General features: G+C 41.3%; 1 protein-coding gene across 1 annotated transcript in view; it reads right to left on the reverse strand.

Moving 5' to 3' along the window:
* The window catches only part of LOC123962260, a 173,409-nt gene that overhangs the window by 4,233 nt on the left and 150,483 nt on the right, over positions 1-18,693 (reverse strand). The window contains exons 22-26 of the mRNA XM_046038287.1: positions 7,711-7,867; positions 3,954-4,021; positions 3,441-3,495; positions 1,877-2,051; positions 703-846 (exon numbers count right to left, since the gene is read on the reverse strand). Coding sequence (XP_045894243.1) covers positions 703-846; positions 1,877-2,051; positions 3,441-3,495; positions 3,954-4,021; positions 7,711-7,867 — 599 coding nt within the window. The remainder of the gene's footprint in view (positions 1-702; positions 847-1,876; positions 2,052-3,440; positions 3,496-3,953; positions 4,022-7,710; positions 7,868-18,693) is intronic.

An 18,693-nucleotide genomic window follows, 5' to 3' on the forward strand; every position in this document is an offset into this window, starting at 1 on the left:
CGGGGCCATGTATTGCGAGATTTTGGGGAACAACCTCCTTCCCTCAGTTAGAGCATTGAAGATGGGTCGAGGCCGGGTCTTCCAACATGACAATGACCTGAAGCACACAGCCAGGATAACCAAGGAGTGGCTCTGTAAGAAGCGTATAATGGTTCTGGCGTGGCCTAGCCAGTCTCCAGACCTAAACCCAATAGAGAATCTTTGGAGGGAGCTCAAACTCCGTGTTTCTCAGCGACAGCCCAGAAACCTGACTGATCTAGAGAAGATCTGTGTGGAGGAGTGGGCCAAAATCCCTCCTGCAGTGTGTGCAAACCTGGTGAAAAACTACAGGAAACGTTTGACCTCTGTAATTGCAAACAAAGGCTACTGTATCAAATATTAACATTGATTTTCTCAGGTGTTCAAATACTTATTTGCAGCTGTATCATACAAATAAATAGTTAAAAAATCATACATTGTGATTTCTGGATTTTATTTTTTAGATTATGTCTCTCACAGTGGACATGCACCTACGATGACAATTTCAGACCCCTCCATGATTTCTAAGTGGGAGAACTTGCAAAATAGCAGGGTGTTCAAATACTTATTTTCCTCACTGTACATACACACACAAACAATAAGAAGGGTACATACAGGAATCTGCTTCTACATCAGAGACACAACTTTCTGTTGATCAGACAACAACCTAATACACTTAAATACCACATGTTTTCACAGTTTGTGTATTTGTTGATGCTACCTTCATCGGTTAGTGACTCCATCGAGGCATTGACTTTGCTCCCCTGATGAAGAGAATCAGTGGACTGGGACAGAAACTTCCGGCTTTTCAGAGGAACATCATCTAACCTACAAGGAACAAAACCATGACCAGGAATGAGTTTTAATAGGTCCACTCTCTACAAATAACAACAACAACAACATTGAGTTCTCTCTAGCACAGTACAGGCTGGGGAAAAAAAGAAGGATATACCAGGGAAATAAAATTATTTTATTTTACAGGGCACAAAACCTACCATTTACTGCAGAAATGGCAGTGTATGAAAAAGTAGCAATTTAAAGGAAGTGAGGTAAACAGTGAACGTCAACATGAGGGCTATTCCACTGTTCGCCAGAAGCTAATAAAATCAGCCAGGCTGATGTGATGCCACTACTGCTCTCGCAATGTTGAAGGTGAATATAGAAATTAATCATGCATTAATATCTAAAACTGCATTAAACATGCATTAAAATTAAATAAAATGACAGACACAGCATTTTGGCCTTTGAGCTCAGAGTTTTGATTTCGCTTTGGGAATTTACTATATGCTTGTCTTATGCAGCAGCTTGCAGACACCAAGACTCTCTACATGACCCCAGCACTAAACAACAAATATGCAGACTTGGTGGAGACCAAAAAAAGAGCTAAAAGAGAGTGAATATTGGCTTTACATACCATCGGATGGCACAAACACCACTCCATAAAGATTATAAAGCAGTGTCTCTGCAAACTTGATTTGTATTTTTTTTGCACTAGTGGCCAAAATACAAAATAGAAAAATAGCTTTTACATGAATGCTTGAAGTAGCAGGAGTTGATAGCACAACTAGTAATCTCTTCTCAGGGAAGGCAAATATGGGTCCAATGCATTTGCATGAAGAGATATTAACGTCAACCAAGTTAACATTAATAAGCCTTGTTCTGCTCACGTGGTTATTATGGCTCAACATGTGTGTATCAGTATAGTGCTGAAAGACACACAGGACTGACTCCTTGACCACTCAACCTCACCACTGCTGCACAAATTTACCAAGTGACATACTAACAGAGTGTGTTATCTGGACTGTGTTGGTCAGTCTGTGCTCTGTGTGTGTGTGAGTGAGAGAGAGACGGTCCTCACCCTGCTATGTTGCTGATGGAGATGCTCTTGGCCAGGTTGCTGTGTGAGCTGAAGATGCTGGGATGTCTTCGTGGAACCACCACAGGAAGCTGGTCATCAGGGGTGGTTATTGTGGACCAGCGTTCCCGTGACGATGAGGAGGATGTGGATGACACAGATGATGCTGAAGATGTAGCTAAAAATAAACATCAAAGTGCACATTTAAGACAAGTTTACAGGTATGCGCAGCGCGGGGAGCTGGAGAACCAGCCCGCGGGGGGATGCAAACGTGCCGGCAGACCAGTCGGCTCACAGAGCCCTCAACAGACCAGACCACTGCAGCCAACACAGCAGAGAGTCCAGAAACAACGGCAGAGTAAAGACCAACAGCTGTAAGATAGTTTTAACGTTCGTACCGCTGTTATTCTGTCAGTACATTCTGTGATTTTGTAAGGTTTTATCTTAAATCAAGAAACATCTGGATAATGTACAGAAAAATGGTGATGAACAGAAAAATCTGGTTTTGTGAAACTTCAGAAAATAGATAAATAGAAATAGTACGAAAGGGGACTGTCTTTGCTTTATTATTATTATTAATAATATTATTATTATTAATAATAATAACAACATTATTATTATATTAGACATTACATTGTTAGTGTACAGTAGAGTTGTGGTCAGTATTTGCAGGCGGCCTCTGTGCTTGGGGTATTGCGCAATACCAGCAAGAGCACATCGTCTCAAACCGTCAGCAGCGTTTTGTGTGCTTGTGACATTGCAAGTTCATTCTTCCAAGAACATTTACATTACATTACAAATATTCATTTAGCTGACGCTTTTATCCAGTTCATCTCAATCCCCTGTGTCAGCGTCCCAGAGATTTCCCAGTGTGTGCTCTACTGTGTTTTGACCTTAGCTCTCTGTCTGTTGACTTCGACTTCTGCCTGGTGATTTTGTTACTGCCGCCTGTGACTTTTGAACTTGGTTCAATAAACTGTTTATTTGTGAACTTGAGTCGTGCCTTTTGAGTCCATTACCTGTGTGTAGCCTTGTTAGCGATGACAAGATTTGTGGTGAAGGGGGTACATCCCTTTTCTATTAGGTTTAAGTATGCAAAATGTATTATCACAACACATCAGAAACAGCTGACAGATCACTGATCATTCCTTTTAAGAGAGTAGTATTTATTTTTAGAAATTAGGGGAAAAAGAAAACTTTCTGTCACAGTAAGTACTGATCATAGCTTCGAATATTGAAATCGGAACCGAGATTAGATAAGTGTAATCGGAATCGATTAAACTGAAACAATACCCAACTCTAGATATATGTAATTTTAAATGAAATCAGTTATCAATTAATCACCTTTTTATTGTCTATTTGATTCTGAACTGTAGACACAGCGACAAAACTGCAGCTAACCAAAACGAGTGCACTGTCACCAAAAAGCGGCTTTCATCCTATAGGACAGGTAAACTTACATTACTGCAGAGCATGTGAAATAGGCTGTACTTGTAACACACAAGGTCACCAGAGTAACACATCTCCTTCCTTAACACATTCAACAAGAGCTTGTATGTGCTCTTACATTTACTCCTCATGTTAGCAGCTGACCCAGGAGCCGCTTCTGGCACCAGCGATTGCTGTTGGAAACAAACACATCATTAGATGAAAGGTAACTGTGAGACTCACATTGATCAAACATGTAGGTGTGCTCTACTGCTGCTGTACGGGGCTCTGAATAAATGATACCAACTCAATGTGAATAAGGGACACTTGTTTTTGTTTTTGCAAATTTTCACCAAAAAGACCACATCTTAAAAATGTAGACTGATTTAAACTGGATTTTATGTCCCAACACATCCAAAAGCTGTTTCTGTGGCAGAAATACACTAATATAATTAGAGTTAACCCCTAACCCCATTAATATTAGTAATGCTATTTGAGTCCCTCTAAGTCATAATATAATGTGATACATGGAGTGTTTGGCCTGCTGGTTGTATTTTAAAGTTCTGTATGTTATTTTTGAGCTCTCTGTTGAACTGAAAGTGATAAATTCAAAGATATTTTTAGGGAATAAGGAGCCAGTAGCCAGACATACCTTTATTTTGCTCTTTGTACAGATAGACAGACTCTCTCTGCAGCATTTATGGACATGGACTCCACAGTCTGTAAACAACACATGACAATCATTAGAAACAAGTGTTATCATGTGTTAATTTCAAGTGTGCAGTATTAGTTTTGAGTATCTTCAAGTACTAGCATTGCAATATAACTTCCTGTTAGTTTGGCTTTTCTCATCTACATTCATTCATTACATCAGTTTTTGTGAGGACGTACATGCCGACTAAAACCTTCCGCACATACAACAACCAACAACCCTGGTTCATAGCAAAACTCAGGCTGCTTCGTCAGACCAAAGAGGAGGCCTTCAGAAGTGGGGACAGAGTCCTGTATAACCAGGCCAGGAACACAATGACTAAAGAGGTCAAAGCAGCTACGCTGAAAAGCTAGTATACAGCTTCACAGCCAGTGACCCTGCGTCAGTGTTGAGAGGCCTGCAGACACTCACTAACTACAGGAGACCATCCCCCAACTCTGTTTGCACTCAACGACTGGCTGACGAGCTGAATCTTTTCTATTGTAGGTTTAAGAACGCCACAGCCTCTCCCCCACTCCAACACCATCTTCAAACAGTCACCTTCCCCCACCTGAAGGACATTACAGGTTACATTATGTCCCTTATTCCAGGGACATATCCAAGGATCCTGTTTGTGGACTTCAGCTCGGCGTTCAACACCATCATCCCGGACATCCTCAGCACCAAACTCACCCAGCTCACTGTGCCAGCCTCCACCTGTCAGTGGATCACAGACTTCCTGACTGACAGGAGTCAGCAGGTGAGGCTGGGGAAATCACATCCATTCTCATTTGAATGCCTAGCATTTAAATGTAATCCCCCTTCCCCCTGAGAGTGCTCCTCAACTACCGGCCCCCCAAACCCAACTCAGCTTTCATCTCAGAGATACACAACCTTCTCACAACACTCATTTTCAACACATTATTATACTAGGAGATATTAATATTCATGTAGACAACCCCTCCTGCCACTTTGCAGCTGAGTTTCTGCAACTACTAGACTACCTCAACCTCCAACAACATGTCTATGTCCCCCCACACTCCAGGGTGCACACACTGGACCTGGTCATTTCAAACTCCGCCCCCATTAGCAACCTTCTGGCATATGATGTGGGTGTGTCTAACCACAAAGCCATCTCAATGGAGCTGTCACTCCTTTACTCACACACCAAAGACAAGCGTCCAATCTGCTATAGGGACCTTAAAAAGATGAACCTGGACGCCTTGACCATAGTCCTCCAACATCTCTCCTCTGCTGATTTCTCCTCAGTCACATTCAGAAGCTGCAGTACATCGAGAACAGCGCTGCTAGGATCCTGTTGAGGGTGCTCAAACATGTCCACTTCACCCCCATCCTCAAATCAATGCACTGGCTTCCTGTCTCAATCAGGATTGAGTACTCAAGGTACTCCTCACTCTACAGACCTCAACACGTACCCTCTGATCTGCCTCAGCATCTCTTCTGAAACCTCCCAGAACCAAGCTCCGTACAATGGGAGATTGGGCTTTCTGCTCAGCTGCTCCCAGTCTGTGGAATGCTCTCCCTGACCACCTGAGGACACCACAGTGTGGATGCTTTTAAACGTGGCCTTAAAACCCACCTTTTTAGGGGAGCTTTTGATTGAACTCTTACTTTTTTTTGCTCTCTATGTATTTTTATTTTTAGCACTTACCTGTTTTATAATGTAGAACTTTGGGATTTGCTTAAATATAAAGTGCATTACAAATTAAATATATTATTATTATTATTACTTGTGAATTGTCTAGTCCATTTACATACTACTTTCTCTTTCATGGCGTAACATCAATTCAACGGCACGCTATGGACACACCATTTGATCAATCAAAAAAAGCTTCGCAATTTAACATCGCAAGGCTCTTAAGATTATTTAAGTTTGTTAAAGTACAGAGTAAAAAGTGACAAATTTAATATTCAATTCAAAATGGCCGCCTTCCTGTTGGGTTTAGGGTATGGAAAAATGACATCAAATCTAAACATTACCAGCTCCAGTCTGGTTGCAAAGTTTTGTGGCTCTTTTAGTATCTTAAAGGCCTCAAATATCTGTTTAAATAACTGAAAATGATGCAGGAAGCGCAGAATGGCTGACTTCCTGTTGAGCAATATCTCATTAAAAAAGCAGAAATGTGGACTTTGTAATAAGAGCAATAATCCCACCAAATATCATGAAGATCAAAGAAACGTTTTCCAAAACATGGTGTTTGTTTAGCGGCGCTTTTGAGCCCCCTGGTCACACCCAGGTCACTGCAGAATATTGGATGTCCCACCAGACTTGAGGTGTGTGCAAATTTTTGTGATGATTCGAGTATCCTAATGCCTTCAAAAAGGAGTTCTCTGGGGAGAAAAAAAAAGTGCAGCGACAGCTGGGCCTTTACATCGCACACTAGCTGACATGGCTCGGGAATTAACAATGCACAAATCACACAGGTGATGTGTCGAAAATATCTCACAAAATTTGGTTAAGGTGTCAGTTACTTATTCAGCTCAAAGTGCCTGACTTCCGGTTGGGTTTAGGGTATAGCTTTCAAAAAACAACTTCCTGTTTCATGGGGAATAATTACTCACCAAGGCAAGAGCATTTGACAATAACTTTGAGATGGATGTGTGGATGCTCCTCAAAGCAGGTTGACCCCATCCATCTCAAACTTGTCAAATGCACAATTCAATCGCTCAGTTCAGGGAAGTATAATTCATTCAGATTTACTGGCATGGTAATCAAGAGAGACAAAAAGAAGTGGTGACTCCCAACCTTTCATAAAGTCAGAAATGTGTATCCATTCCTCCATTATTTATATTTCTTTATCAGTAAGGGTCAATGGTAAAATGTTTTTTCAGAAATATGAATCTAAGTTTAAATAACTATAACCTTTGGCTTTCATTCCTTTTAAGGTTGCTTAGATAGGGAGCTCGCTCTCTGTCTGTCTCTCTGAACTAGATGAAATGAATGATTTCTAATTCATGTGTTACATGTAGCCTAATTTTTAATAAGTAAGTGATTAAGTAATATTCAAATTGGTTTAAATAAACAATTTGATAGTAGTTCCCATCTTTGCTGAGTTTGTCCAAAAGGCCTGTCCTAATTGTAGGCAGGTTGAGTTCAGTGGCTGAAGCAAATAAAAGCCCAGATTATTCATTGAAATTTGTGTGATGACTTTAGCTGAGGTGCGGTGACATTTTGATGAACAGAGCTCAGACATGCAGTTGATGGTGATGACTGATTGAAGGACTAAAATCAATGTTGGAACACAGCTAAGAAGATGGACTTCTACATTTGTGCTGCAATAGAATGTACGAATGGACATATGTTATTATTATGTTACTGGTAGCAAATGAGCAAATGTCATCAGGTTCTACTTTCTTTGGAAATGAATGTGTTCTTTTGACACACTCTGTGAAGTCCTATATAAAACATTGAGCTTCATCATCATATCATGTGTTAATATGAGCATAATGGTGATATGTGGACTACTGTGAGAAACTAAGAGTTAGACGGAAATGACACATACATCAAAGTGAATCTACTGAAGGAAATTAATACAGGAAAAGGTGGCAACTGAGGAAGAGGAGGAAGAAAAAAGAGGAAGAAGGCAGGAAGAAGGGAGTGGGAAAGTTAAGATGAGACTTGCTTGGCTCTCAGAAAAAAAGAGAAGAGATGAAAACAGGAAGGAAAGAAGGAGAAAGAAAAAGAAGTGAGCCTTACTGTTGCAGATGAAGCTTTCCTTATTGTACAGAAGTTTGGTGCAGTGCTGACAGGCTGTGGAAGGGGACGGATTGACTGGGAAGAAGAGATGGCCGTTTGCACTCTTCTTTTCTCTCTCTTTACTCTCCCGTTCCCTCTCTCCTCTCCTCTCCTTCTCCTGGAAGCAACACATGAAAGATACAGATAATCAATCGAGTAAATATTCAGGATAAAATAACCTGTTGTGGACATCTGTTTTTGTCTCATCAAATGTTTTCAATTCATGGTGCTTTTTATTGTACTCTCTCATCATGCGGAGTTTGCAACACTCTATGGTCAAATGTCACATCACATCAAGGACTTCCACAACCTAGTTTCTAGTAAAACTGTTACACTATCCACCCTCACTTGCGCCATATTAGCCATTGAGTGCTCCTGCCCTAAATTGCATATTGGTAAAAACTAAACATAGCCTCCGTATTCAGATAATCAAACATAGAAGCACAATCAGCACACAGGATGAATCATACCCACTCCCATTCTATTCTATAAGGGACAGCCTTCCATGAGTATCAATAAATCACAAGCCCATGACTAGCAAAACAAACTCCACATTTCACTTCTGGAACAGTCAAAAATATCTAAGTAACAAATGTAATGTAACTGCTAATTCATAACTTTGTCACTGTTGCTGAGTTTAAAGGTATAATGTGTAAGGTGAATACAAAGATGAGGCGGGTTAACCCTAAGCAGCAGTGAGAAGGTGGTCGGGCATCACAGAGGCAGTAACAGCGTGTGGAGCCAAATGATTTCACATCTAACTCGCTGAATTGGTTTCACTGCTCCCTCAGAAGCTCTGACCCCCAAAGTCACGGATGCGCAATGCCAAGGCGACCAGTACTACTTTGCTGAAATATGGCAGAATGTTCAAAGTGTTCAAGTGTTTACAACTTGCTCTCTTCCACTGCTCCTGTGCATGAGTGCTACCACCACCTGTTGCTAGAATCAAACAGAATAGAAAACTTTGTCATTTTCACATGTACAACAAAATGTCAAAGTGCTGACAAGCCAGTGCATCATTCCTAAAATATAACTTAAAATAGTATCAAAAAGCAGCATGAACAGGCATTCATATACACATACACAGTCACACTTATGTACCAATCCCTCACTCAGTTCAATTTGGCAGTGCTGATTACAGTTATTGCTGATGGGTAAAAGCTGTTATGATGGATCTGTACCGTCTGCCTGACGGTAACAGTTCGAACAGGGGGTAGCCTGGATGAGAGGTGTCCTTTAGAATGTTCTGGATTTCTCTGAGACAGCGGGAACTGTGTGGTTCTTCCAGTGTGAGGAGAGGGCAGCCAACAATCTTCTGTGCGGTGTCGATGACCCTCTGGAGCGCTTTCCTGTAAGCCACTGTGCAGCTGGTGTACCACACTCACATGCAGTATGTCAACATGCTCTCTTTGACTCATTGATCGACTCATTGTGGTCATTAAAGATCCCGTGCCATGGCAAAATTCCCAACCTGGCTTTCACCATCTGGCCATCTAATCATCCCTTGCAGTAACTGGCTCAATGTTTCCCTCCCTCTCTGCCTCAAGCTGAAGTGTGGTGAGCGTTCTGGCGCTAAATGGCTGCCGTGCATCACTCAGGTGGGTGCTGCACATTGGTGGTGGTTGAGGTGAGGCCCCCTCACTTCACTGTGAAGCGCTTTGAGTATCTATGATAAAGCGCTATATAAATGTAATTCATTATTATTATTACGGAGGCTTGGTAGAAGGACACCAGAAGCCTCTGTGTGATATTGTTCCTCATGAGTACTCTCAGGAAATAAAATCTCTACTGGGCCTTTTTCAGCAGCTCAGAGGTGTTCCTGCTCAAGGTTAGACCCTCCTCAATGTGGACTCCCAGGAAGTGTAAGTCTGCCTCTGTCTCAGTTATGACGCATTGAGATAAGAATGTGTTGGTCATTTGTATGCTTGCAGTTTTTTCATTTAAACCTTCATTTGAGCCTCATACACTTTCTATACCGAACAACTTTTTAAATGCAATTAGGAAGTGGGTGTCAAATCATTTTCTGCAGTTAAATGCAGATAAAACTGAAGTCTTGAACTGAATTTTTGCTCCTTGACAGCCTTCACTCAGCTATCAGGCAGAATCTGCTTCTTCTCACTCTATTCTGTGTAACCTTGGTGTGGTTTTGACGAGTCCATGAGAGTCCACCTAAGAAACACAGCCAAACATAAGAAATGAAATGGAGAAGCTATTAAATGCTTTTATTTCATCTAATTTGGAATACTGTGATCCTCACTTTACTGGCCTTAATAAATCTTTCTTACACCGTTAAGAAACTGTCCAAAATACTGCCTCTAGGCTCCTAACATGTTCGAACACATGGTCACATTTTCATCCAACTTCTCTGCACTGCTTCCTGCTCTTTCATTTAAAATGTTGGTGCTCACGTATAGTGTATGGCCAGTAGTTATTCTGCTTTTCAGCATGGATCGACACACTGACTGACAATGCTTCCTTGGTGGGCAAAAACACTTTTTTAAAAAGAAATAAATTTAGTAATTAAATCATCAATTCGCCAAACACAATAAAAGGTTTGTGACGCATGTATTGATCATTGCAGTACTTTTTTTTTATTTAGAGACTGCAGCAGTTAACCATTGAACTTACAATGCAAACCTTCAAAAGTTGAACTACCTAGTGAGTTCAGAAAACATGTGTCTTCCAGCTATCGTTGTACTTTAATTTGACCAAGTTAGCATAGCACAACCCTGATCGATACAAACTCCATTCAGAAAACAAACAAGTTGTTGTCGTGCTGTCTTGCTGACAGAACTGATAAACCATGAATTCATATGTTTAACAAATCTGCATCATATTGCAGTTATTTCGGCATCAGTTTAATCCGTTTATTGCTAATTAATCACAGCAAAATGTTTACTTTGGGTTCATACTGCTGTAGTAATAGTGAGTTGTGTTTATTCGCATTATAGTGTTGTGTGTGAACACTCAGTTGTCCAGCAATAAAACCCCCACGAGGAAAGCGTTGGATTAAATTCGCGTTGAGTCTGAATGCCGCATAACAGCAGGATGAAAGGCTAGTACACCACTATCCCTCCTCAAAAGTTATTCCCCACTGTTTGTCATCATGACTCTTTGACACTCATCAATACAAGCGCCATGGCATCGAACATAATGAGCCTGAAGCTCCGTGTGGAGCTAGTACGTGTTCACGGTGAGCGGTGCGACGTAGAACAAGGACGCACTGACTATGGTTCTGTGTTCACCACAAAGCTTTTTGCCCATTGCCCACTGTATATTTAGTTTTTATTTTTGTACATGCTGCACTGTCACAATATGATATGATCTACTAGCACTTTTAGAAAGTCGCTCTTCATTGTACACAAACTTTTTCACAAGAGGAAAACTGAGGGAGCTCTTATTGTTCAACTTCAACAGGGCTAACATGAGTCTTACCAAAATTCCACCAGTACATTAACTTTCTTACCCATGGTGAACAGACATTTGACCATTGTTATTCACAATTACGGAATGGTTACAAGCCCTTCCTCCACTTGTCTGGAGTCTGACTACTACTGTGTGGCCACAGACAGCTCCAACATCATCATCAAGTTTTGGAACAACACCACCATCCTGGGACTTGGAAACATGGTGCCTGGCCAACATCTTCTTTCTAGACGCCAGCAAGACTAAGGAGATAATCACGCCCTCATTCACATCGATGGAGGTGAAGTGGAGCGAGTCTCCAACTTCAAGTTTCTCTGTGTGTTCATCAAGGACGTCCTCACCTGGTTGAAGCAAGCATACTCAGCGGTAAAATCTGAACAAAAGCGCCTATAGTTCCTGATGAGACTCAAGTTTTAGATTGAAGTTTGGAATGTCTGCTAAAACTCTACAAATGCACCATTGAGAGCATCCTCTCAGGCTGCATTACTGCCTTGTATGTTTTTCCCCCCCAGGGCCTTTAACCACTAAACTGATCACTTGACGGACACTTGATAAGCTGTGGTCACTTCCATGTACATAAATGTATATTTGCACATTTTAAAGGGGTTTGGTCATAAAAAGAGAAAAAATATCTATAAAAACACATTATAATTTACCAGAAAGAAAAACATAATGTTCTGTAGCAACGCAAGACAAAGAAACAAATTAGGTGGGAAGAATACAACCAACCTGAAACAACACTTTGCTTTCTACGTGCCAAATTTGCTAGCAAACCAAGTTAGCTTAGTCTGGCTGGAAGCCAGTTTTTCTCGCAAAAACGTTTGCGAGAAATGTTACAAGGTCAATTTATTTGTCATATTAAAACAGGGTTCTGAAATTAGATATAATTTGAAGTTCCCTTTATGCTACAAAGCAAATGATATATACAAAAATGAAAAATTAATAATTATATACAGAAATGAACAATTTTGCATTCTGAGGATGAATTTAAGAGCATATTAATGAATAATCCTGGCTTGGCTAAGGTTTACTGTCTTTATGTGTTAGCTAATGTCAGTTTGCTAGCCTCAAAGGTTTTGAGTGAAACATGTAGGGCCTTACAATTAATGTTGTACAATTAACGTACAATTATTTGATTGGGACAAGTAAATCTTTTGGTCGGAGTGTTTTTCTCAAGGTGTGTGAGGGCTGAGTGGAGGGCAGTGGAGATGGCATCCTCTGTGGGTCTGTTGGTTCTGAAAGCTAACTGGTGAGGGTCCAGGCTGGCTGGGGTGTTGGTCTTTATGTGCTGAAGAACCAGTTTCTCAAAGCACTTGAGTGAGTGCCACATGGCACTATTCATTCAGAGTAGACACTGCAGACTTTTATTAGACAGTATGTCTATACTCTCCTGCCGCAGTCTGATCTGGTGTAACCACTGTAGAACGTTTGTTTTACGAGTCCTACATGGCTCAAACAGAGTCTGGTGTTGTGATGACTGATGGGTGTGAATGATCAGGAAAGTGATCTCATGTTGTTAATGTTGTAAACAGGCTCCAGGTGTGAGGAGATGTGAACTCTCGTATTGTGTCACTGTGGGGAGGTACTGTTTTTTCATGAGATGACAGGCCCCTTATTGCACCTTGTTACCATGTAGGCAACAAACCTCAGATCACATACTCTGCAAGTACACCTGATGGGAGCATTCCTAATCCTCACCATTATGACTACTGTAGCCACTCAAAACACAATCACATCTTCTTACCTTCTCTGATCCAGATTCTCCTCTCCACCTCACAGAGCGAGTGAACCTCTTGCACAGCATGGCTGTAACTGTCCTCCTGTCTCCTTCTTTTTCCTGTCTGTCTGTCTGTCTGTCTGTGTACTTGCTTCTAATCCCTGTCTGGCTGGATTTCTTTCTCTGTCTGAGCCTCATGTTGTTGCGTTTTTGATTCAGACATCTTGTCCAAACTGTTGCCGCTGCTAGTCTGTCTGCTTTCAAATCAGGAAGTGAGGTTGAAAACGCACACACACACACGGACTAAGTTCCTCTTTCACTGTCTGCAGTGTTTTTCTGAATTCTACTCATCGTCATGTTTCTGCATAAACTGTATGTTGATATCTGATCACACACATGCAGATTTCATGAGGCATCATTAAATGCAGTAGTATATAGTTTAGAAACATTTCTCTGAAGCTTAAGCTCTCTTAATTTTATTTTATTTTTTGGAGAAGTTTTAATATGGGTTTGGATGATTTATCATACATACAGACAGGCGTGTTGCACTGCACTGACTGGGATGTTTTCAGGACTGCAACCAACAATCTGGATGAGTTTACAGAAGCTGTGACGTCCTACATCAGCTTCTGTGAGGACAGTTGTATACCAACACGGACCAGGGTGAGTTATATCAATGACAAACCCTGGTTCACAGCTAAACTCAGACAGCTGAGGTTGGAAAAGGAAGAGACGTTGTGGAGACTGGGGCAGGTTTAAGGAGTCAGGAGTACAGGTTTAGCAAGGCGATGCGAGATGCTAAACATCTGTACTCAGAGAGACTACAACACCAGTTCTCAAGAAATGACTCTGCTTCTGTCTGGAGAGGCTTCAGACAGATCACCAGCTACAAACCTAAATCTCCCCACGACTCACGCCTTGCCAATGAGTTGAACCAGTTTTACTGTCGCTTTGAAAGACAATGGGACAGACCCGACACCATCCCCCGTCACACCACTGATCGGCCACAGTCCACCATCCCATCCCCCACCTCCTCCCCCTCTCTTACCATCCTGGAGAGGGAAGTCAGCAGACTTTTCAGGAGGCAGAAACCTCGCAGACCAGCTGGGTCAGACTCTGTCTCCCCATCCACCCTGAAGCACTGTGCTGATCAGCAGTCTCCGGTGTTCACAGACATTTTAACACCTCACTGGAGACATGCCATGTCCCAGCCTGCTTCAAAGCCTCCACCATCATCCCTGTCCCCCAAAAACCATGGACCACAGGACTAAATGACTATAGACCCGTCGCCCTGAGATCTGTGGTAATGAAGTCTTATGAGTGCCTTGTGTTGTTCCATCTTAAATCCATCACAAACCCACTCCTGGACCCCCTGCAGTTCGCCTACAGAGCCAACAGGTCTTTAGATGATGCAGTAAACATGGCCCTTCACTACATCCTCCAGCACCTGGACTCCCCAGGAACCCACGCCAGGATCCTGTTTGTGGACTTCAGCTCTGCTTTTAACACCATCATCCGGCCCTGCTGCAGGACAAGCTCTCTCAGCTGAACTTGCCTGACTCCACCTGCAGGTCGATCACAGACTTCCTGATAGACAGGAAACAGCACGTGAAGCTGGGAAAACATGCGTCTGACACGAGGTCCATCATCCTGCTGCTACTGCCAGGGACAAGGGCAGGCTGCAGCGCATCATTCGCTCTGCAGAGAAGGTGATTGGCTGCAATCTTCCATCACTTCAGGACCTGTACGCCTCCAGGACTGTGAGGCGAGCAGGAAAGATTGCAGCTGACTCCTCCCACCCCGGACACAAACTGTTTCAGACTCTCCCCTCTGGCAGGAGGCTGCGGTCCATCAGGACCAAAACTTCTCGCGACAAAAACAGCTTCTTCCCGTCTGCAGCTAGCCTCATTAACAAGGCCCAGGTCCCCCACTGACACTCCCCCCTTGCAAATGACACAAATGTCTCTGCATATGTATATATATTATATTGTCAAATTATATATTTATGTACACAATATACTCTTCCACTTCAATAAGTCTGCGCAATACAAACCGGAGTACTGCACATGTAAATATCTGCAACATTTTTCTTTCTCTGCAAATAGTTCTTTTATTTTTCTCTATTCTTCTATTATTCTTACATAACTTGCATTTGTTTATTCCATATTTATATATTTCTACATCTATTTCATCTCAACCTGTTCAGACTGCACCGCCCTTGTGAGGACCGCCGATACCGCCCACTCGCTCTGATTTGCTTTGCACTACAGCCACAGCGGAATCTGCCCCGTGGATACAAGAGTGAAAGAGGAAGTGGATTAACGGGGGGAAAAAGCAGTGAATAGAGCGCGATTGCGGCAGAGTGACAAAGACTCTTTTTCTAGTGAGTAAATGTGTTTAAAAAACAAGGTAGTATAATCCCTTGACGAATCGTTTATCATCTACACAAGCGTCGGCCTCGATACTGTTTAGCTCATCCCACGTCACTCTACAAAAAATCATCGCCTCCGCTGCAGAAACAATGCAGAAACGCCCAAAACGCCACAACCAAATGCCCAGACCAGGATCCTTTTGCCAGTAGACCGCCAGGTCGTAAATCAGCCAAAGCATTTTTTCCCCCCCTCTTTGTTGCCCAGCTGGTTTCTTTTTTGTGTGTCACTCGAACCTTATTTTTGTGCTTTGCTTTTGTGGATTAATGGGAAAGAGACTATTTTGTTTGCTTACCAAGAGAATACCCTGAGAGGACAATTTGTTTTTTTGACATCGCATAATTTTTTGTTTTTTGTTTGTGTGCGTATTATTACAAGCTGTTTTTGTTGTGCTTAAAAAAAACTCCCGAGTGTGGTTTTCATTATACTGTTGGGATCATTTAACGTAGGGGGGTCCATATTTCGATATATGGGTCCCTTGTGACATTTAATAAATAAATAAAAAGCTTAGTATCTTATGTCAGGAGAAAGACCTGACTGGCACCCCAGTTATAAATACATTATGAACCAAACTGTCACAGTCAGTGGTCGTTTAGTCCAGTGATCCTTGGTTTTTTGGGGACAGGGATGATGGTGGAGGCTTTGATCAGTCACTGTCAGCTCAACCATTTCATTTCAAGACAGTAACCGTACCATAAGTAAGGAAGGCCTTAAAGATCTAGATCCAAAAAAATCATCAGGTCCAGACAAATTGGAAACATATTTTCTAAAAATAGCTGCAAATTTGATAGCCAATCCAGTTACATATTTAATTAACCTTTCTTTAGCCACAAATCAAGTACCAGCCATCTGGAAATCTGCCAATGTTCTCCCCTAACATAAAAAACTACAGGCCTATTTATAAATTGTCAGTATTAGCTAAATTAATGGAATCACTCATCAGCATGCAATTAAAAGACTATCTTAATTAATAACAATATTCTGAATGAATTTCAATCTGGTTTCAGGAAACAACATAGTACAATAACAGCTGTTTCAAAAGTTGTTAATGACCTGGTCAAAACCTTGGACAATAAACAGCACTATGCAGCCCTGTTTATTGATTTGTCAAAAGCTTTTGACACAGTGGACCATAAAATACTCCTTCAAAGACTCACCTCCATTGGACTATCAGGATCGGGATGATTCAACAGTTACCTATCAGGGAGAACACAATGTGTGCAAGTACATGGCCTCACTTCTGCCTCCCTAAATATTTCAAAAGAGGTGCCGCAAGGCTCAATTCTTGGGCCTCTTCTTTTTATCATTTATACAAACAACCTCTGCAATAAAATAAAATATACCAACTATCATTACTATGCTGATGACACTGTTTTCTGTTGTTCTGGGTCCACATTAGGTCAAGCAATCACAAATTTACAGTCCGCTTTTAACATCTTGCAACATAATCTGGCTACTTTAAAATTGGTTCTAAACTCTAAAAAAACTAAAGTCATGACTTTCACTCTCAATCAACTAAAAACAATGTCCCAACCATTTGTACACTTTCTGGTACAGAAATCGAAGAAGTGTCACATTACAAATACTTTGGCATTACCATTGACCAATCACTGTCTTTTACATTGCATGTCCAAGATTTGATTAAAAAAATCAAGTCCTGTTTATCTTTTGAAGCAAAAAAACAACTTGTAAATGCAACATTCTTGTCTGTCTTGGACTATGGTGATATTTTATACATGTATTCAACCTCCCAGTGTCTTCATGCTTTGGACACTATGTTTCATGAAGCCTTGAGATTCATCACAAACTTAAAATCTATCATTCATCACTGTTTGCTGTATTCTGTGGTCGGGTGGTTGTCCCTCTCCATTCGGCATTGGATGCACTGGCATCTTTCTATTTATAAGGCAGTGTTAGGTCTTCTTCCTCCTTATCTGAACACTTACATCCTCCCGAGGCCTGCAGGGACATATCACCTGCGCTCACAGGATCTGTTTTTATTGACTGTCCCTAAAGCCTGCGCTGACTTTGGCAAAAAGGCTTTTCATTTTGCATCTGCATGGAATCAGCTCAAGAATGAACTACAGTTGAAGGAGCTGGTCTCACTTTATTCTTTTAAAGGATTTTTAAACGACCTTGCAGAAAGGCAGTCTGTCTGTCACTGTTTTTAAATAGATTTAGGACCCAGGTTTTTTATGATGACATAAAATATTGAATATGATGAGTGAAAGTGTGTCTATGTATTTACCTGTAAGTGTCTCTGTATCTATTTGTAACCGCGCTGCTGCCACTTACCAGGACACTCTTGTAAAGGACATTTTTAATCTCAAGGAGTTTTTTATCCTGGTTAAATAAAGGTTTGAATGAATGAATGAATGAGTGATCGAGTGACCTTCTGTTTTTTGAAATGATCCGCTTTTTGATTTCTAATGGATAGAATACAGCAGGTTTTAATGAATGGCCCACCCCAGGGCTGTGTCCTGTCAGCCCTGCTTTTTATTATATATACCGACTACTTTAGGTAGAATAGTAACCAACCAAAAGCTAGGATTATACATGGTGAGGAGGTTCTAGTATCTAAGGAGGATGTTTGACTCTCAACTCATTCGATATAAACAGTTGGTGGTCAGGTGTGGACAACAAAGAATTACTAATAAGTTCTTCATTCCTTCCATTATTAGGCTATGAAACACAGCTCTCATTATAAGGGCCTGAGCATGAAACAAGGCTTAAACCAGGCAGTGGACAAACTAACTAAATATTGTCCATTCTGGTCTTTCTTCCAACTGCTTGGTTCACAAAGTTGCATACAATGCACTTTTATTTAGTCGGCAGCAACGTAAAGAAAACAACGACACGGTGCAGGATGAGAGAAGTGTGGCAGAAGTTAGCAGACAGAGAGCGATGGACTTCACATGACATTATTTACAACTTGGATTATTTTTTATGAAAAGCTGTTCAAAAGATTCTTTTGATCGGTGGACCCTTATAGACTAAAGGGATGTCAATAGGCTAATCAAGGAACGGACACATTCGTACTTCAAAGATAACGTGAGTTGGCACCTTTTTTTTCTTTTCATCTCTTGTACCATGCCAGTTACACTGGTAAAGAAAGAACAAAGAACTTCTATAAAAACCAGACCAGGCGTTTAATGGCGAACTGTGTTTATTTGTCAAAATGTGTTTCCACACCAGGCCAGTAAATGGTGTAGGCGGCTATTTGGGACTTGGCTATTAATTGATGTAATTTTCGATGTTTAACATTGTCCGAATTTTAACGATCTCCTCCTAGGGAATTTGTCCGATCAACTTAAAATTTTTGTTGAGCATCTAAAGGCATTGATGATGAAAAGTTGTGCTATCTGTGAGTTT

This window comes from Micropterus dolomieu, linkage group LG22, assembly GCF_021292245.1.
Source record: "Micropterus dolomieu isolate WLL.071019.BEF.003 ecotype Adirondacks linkage group LG22, ASM2129224v1, whole genome shotgun sequence".
Classification (NCBI taxonomy): domain Eukaryota; kingdom Metazoa; phylum Chordata; class Actinopteri; order Centrarchiformes; family Centrarchidae; genus Micropterus; species Micropterus dolomieu.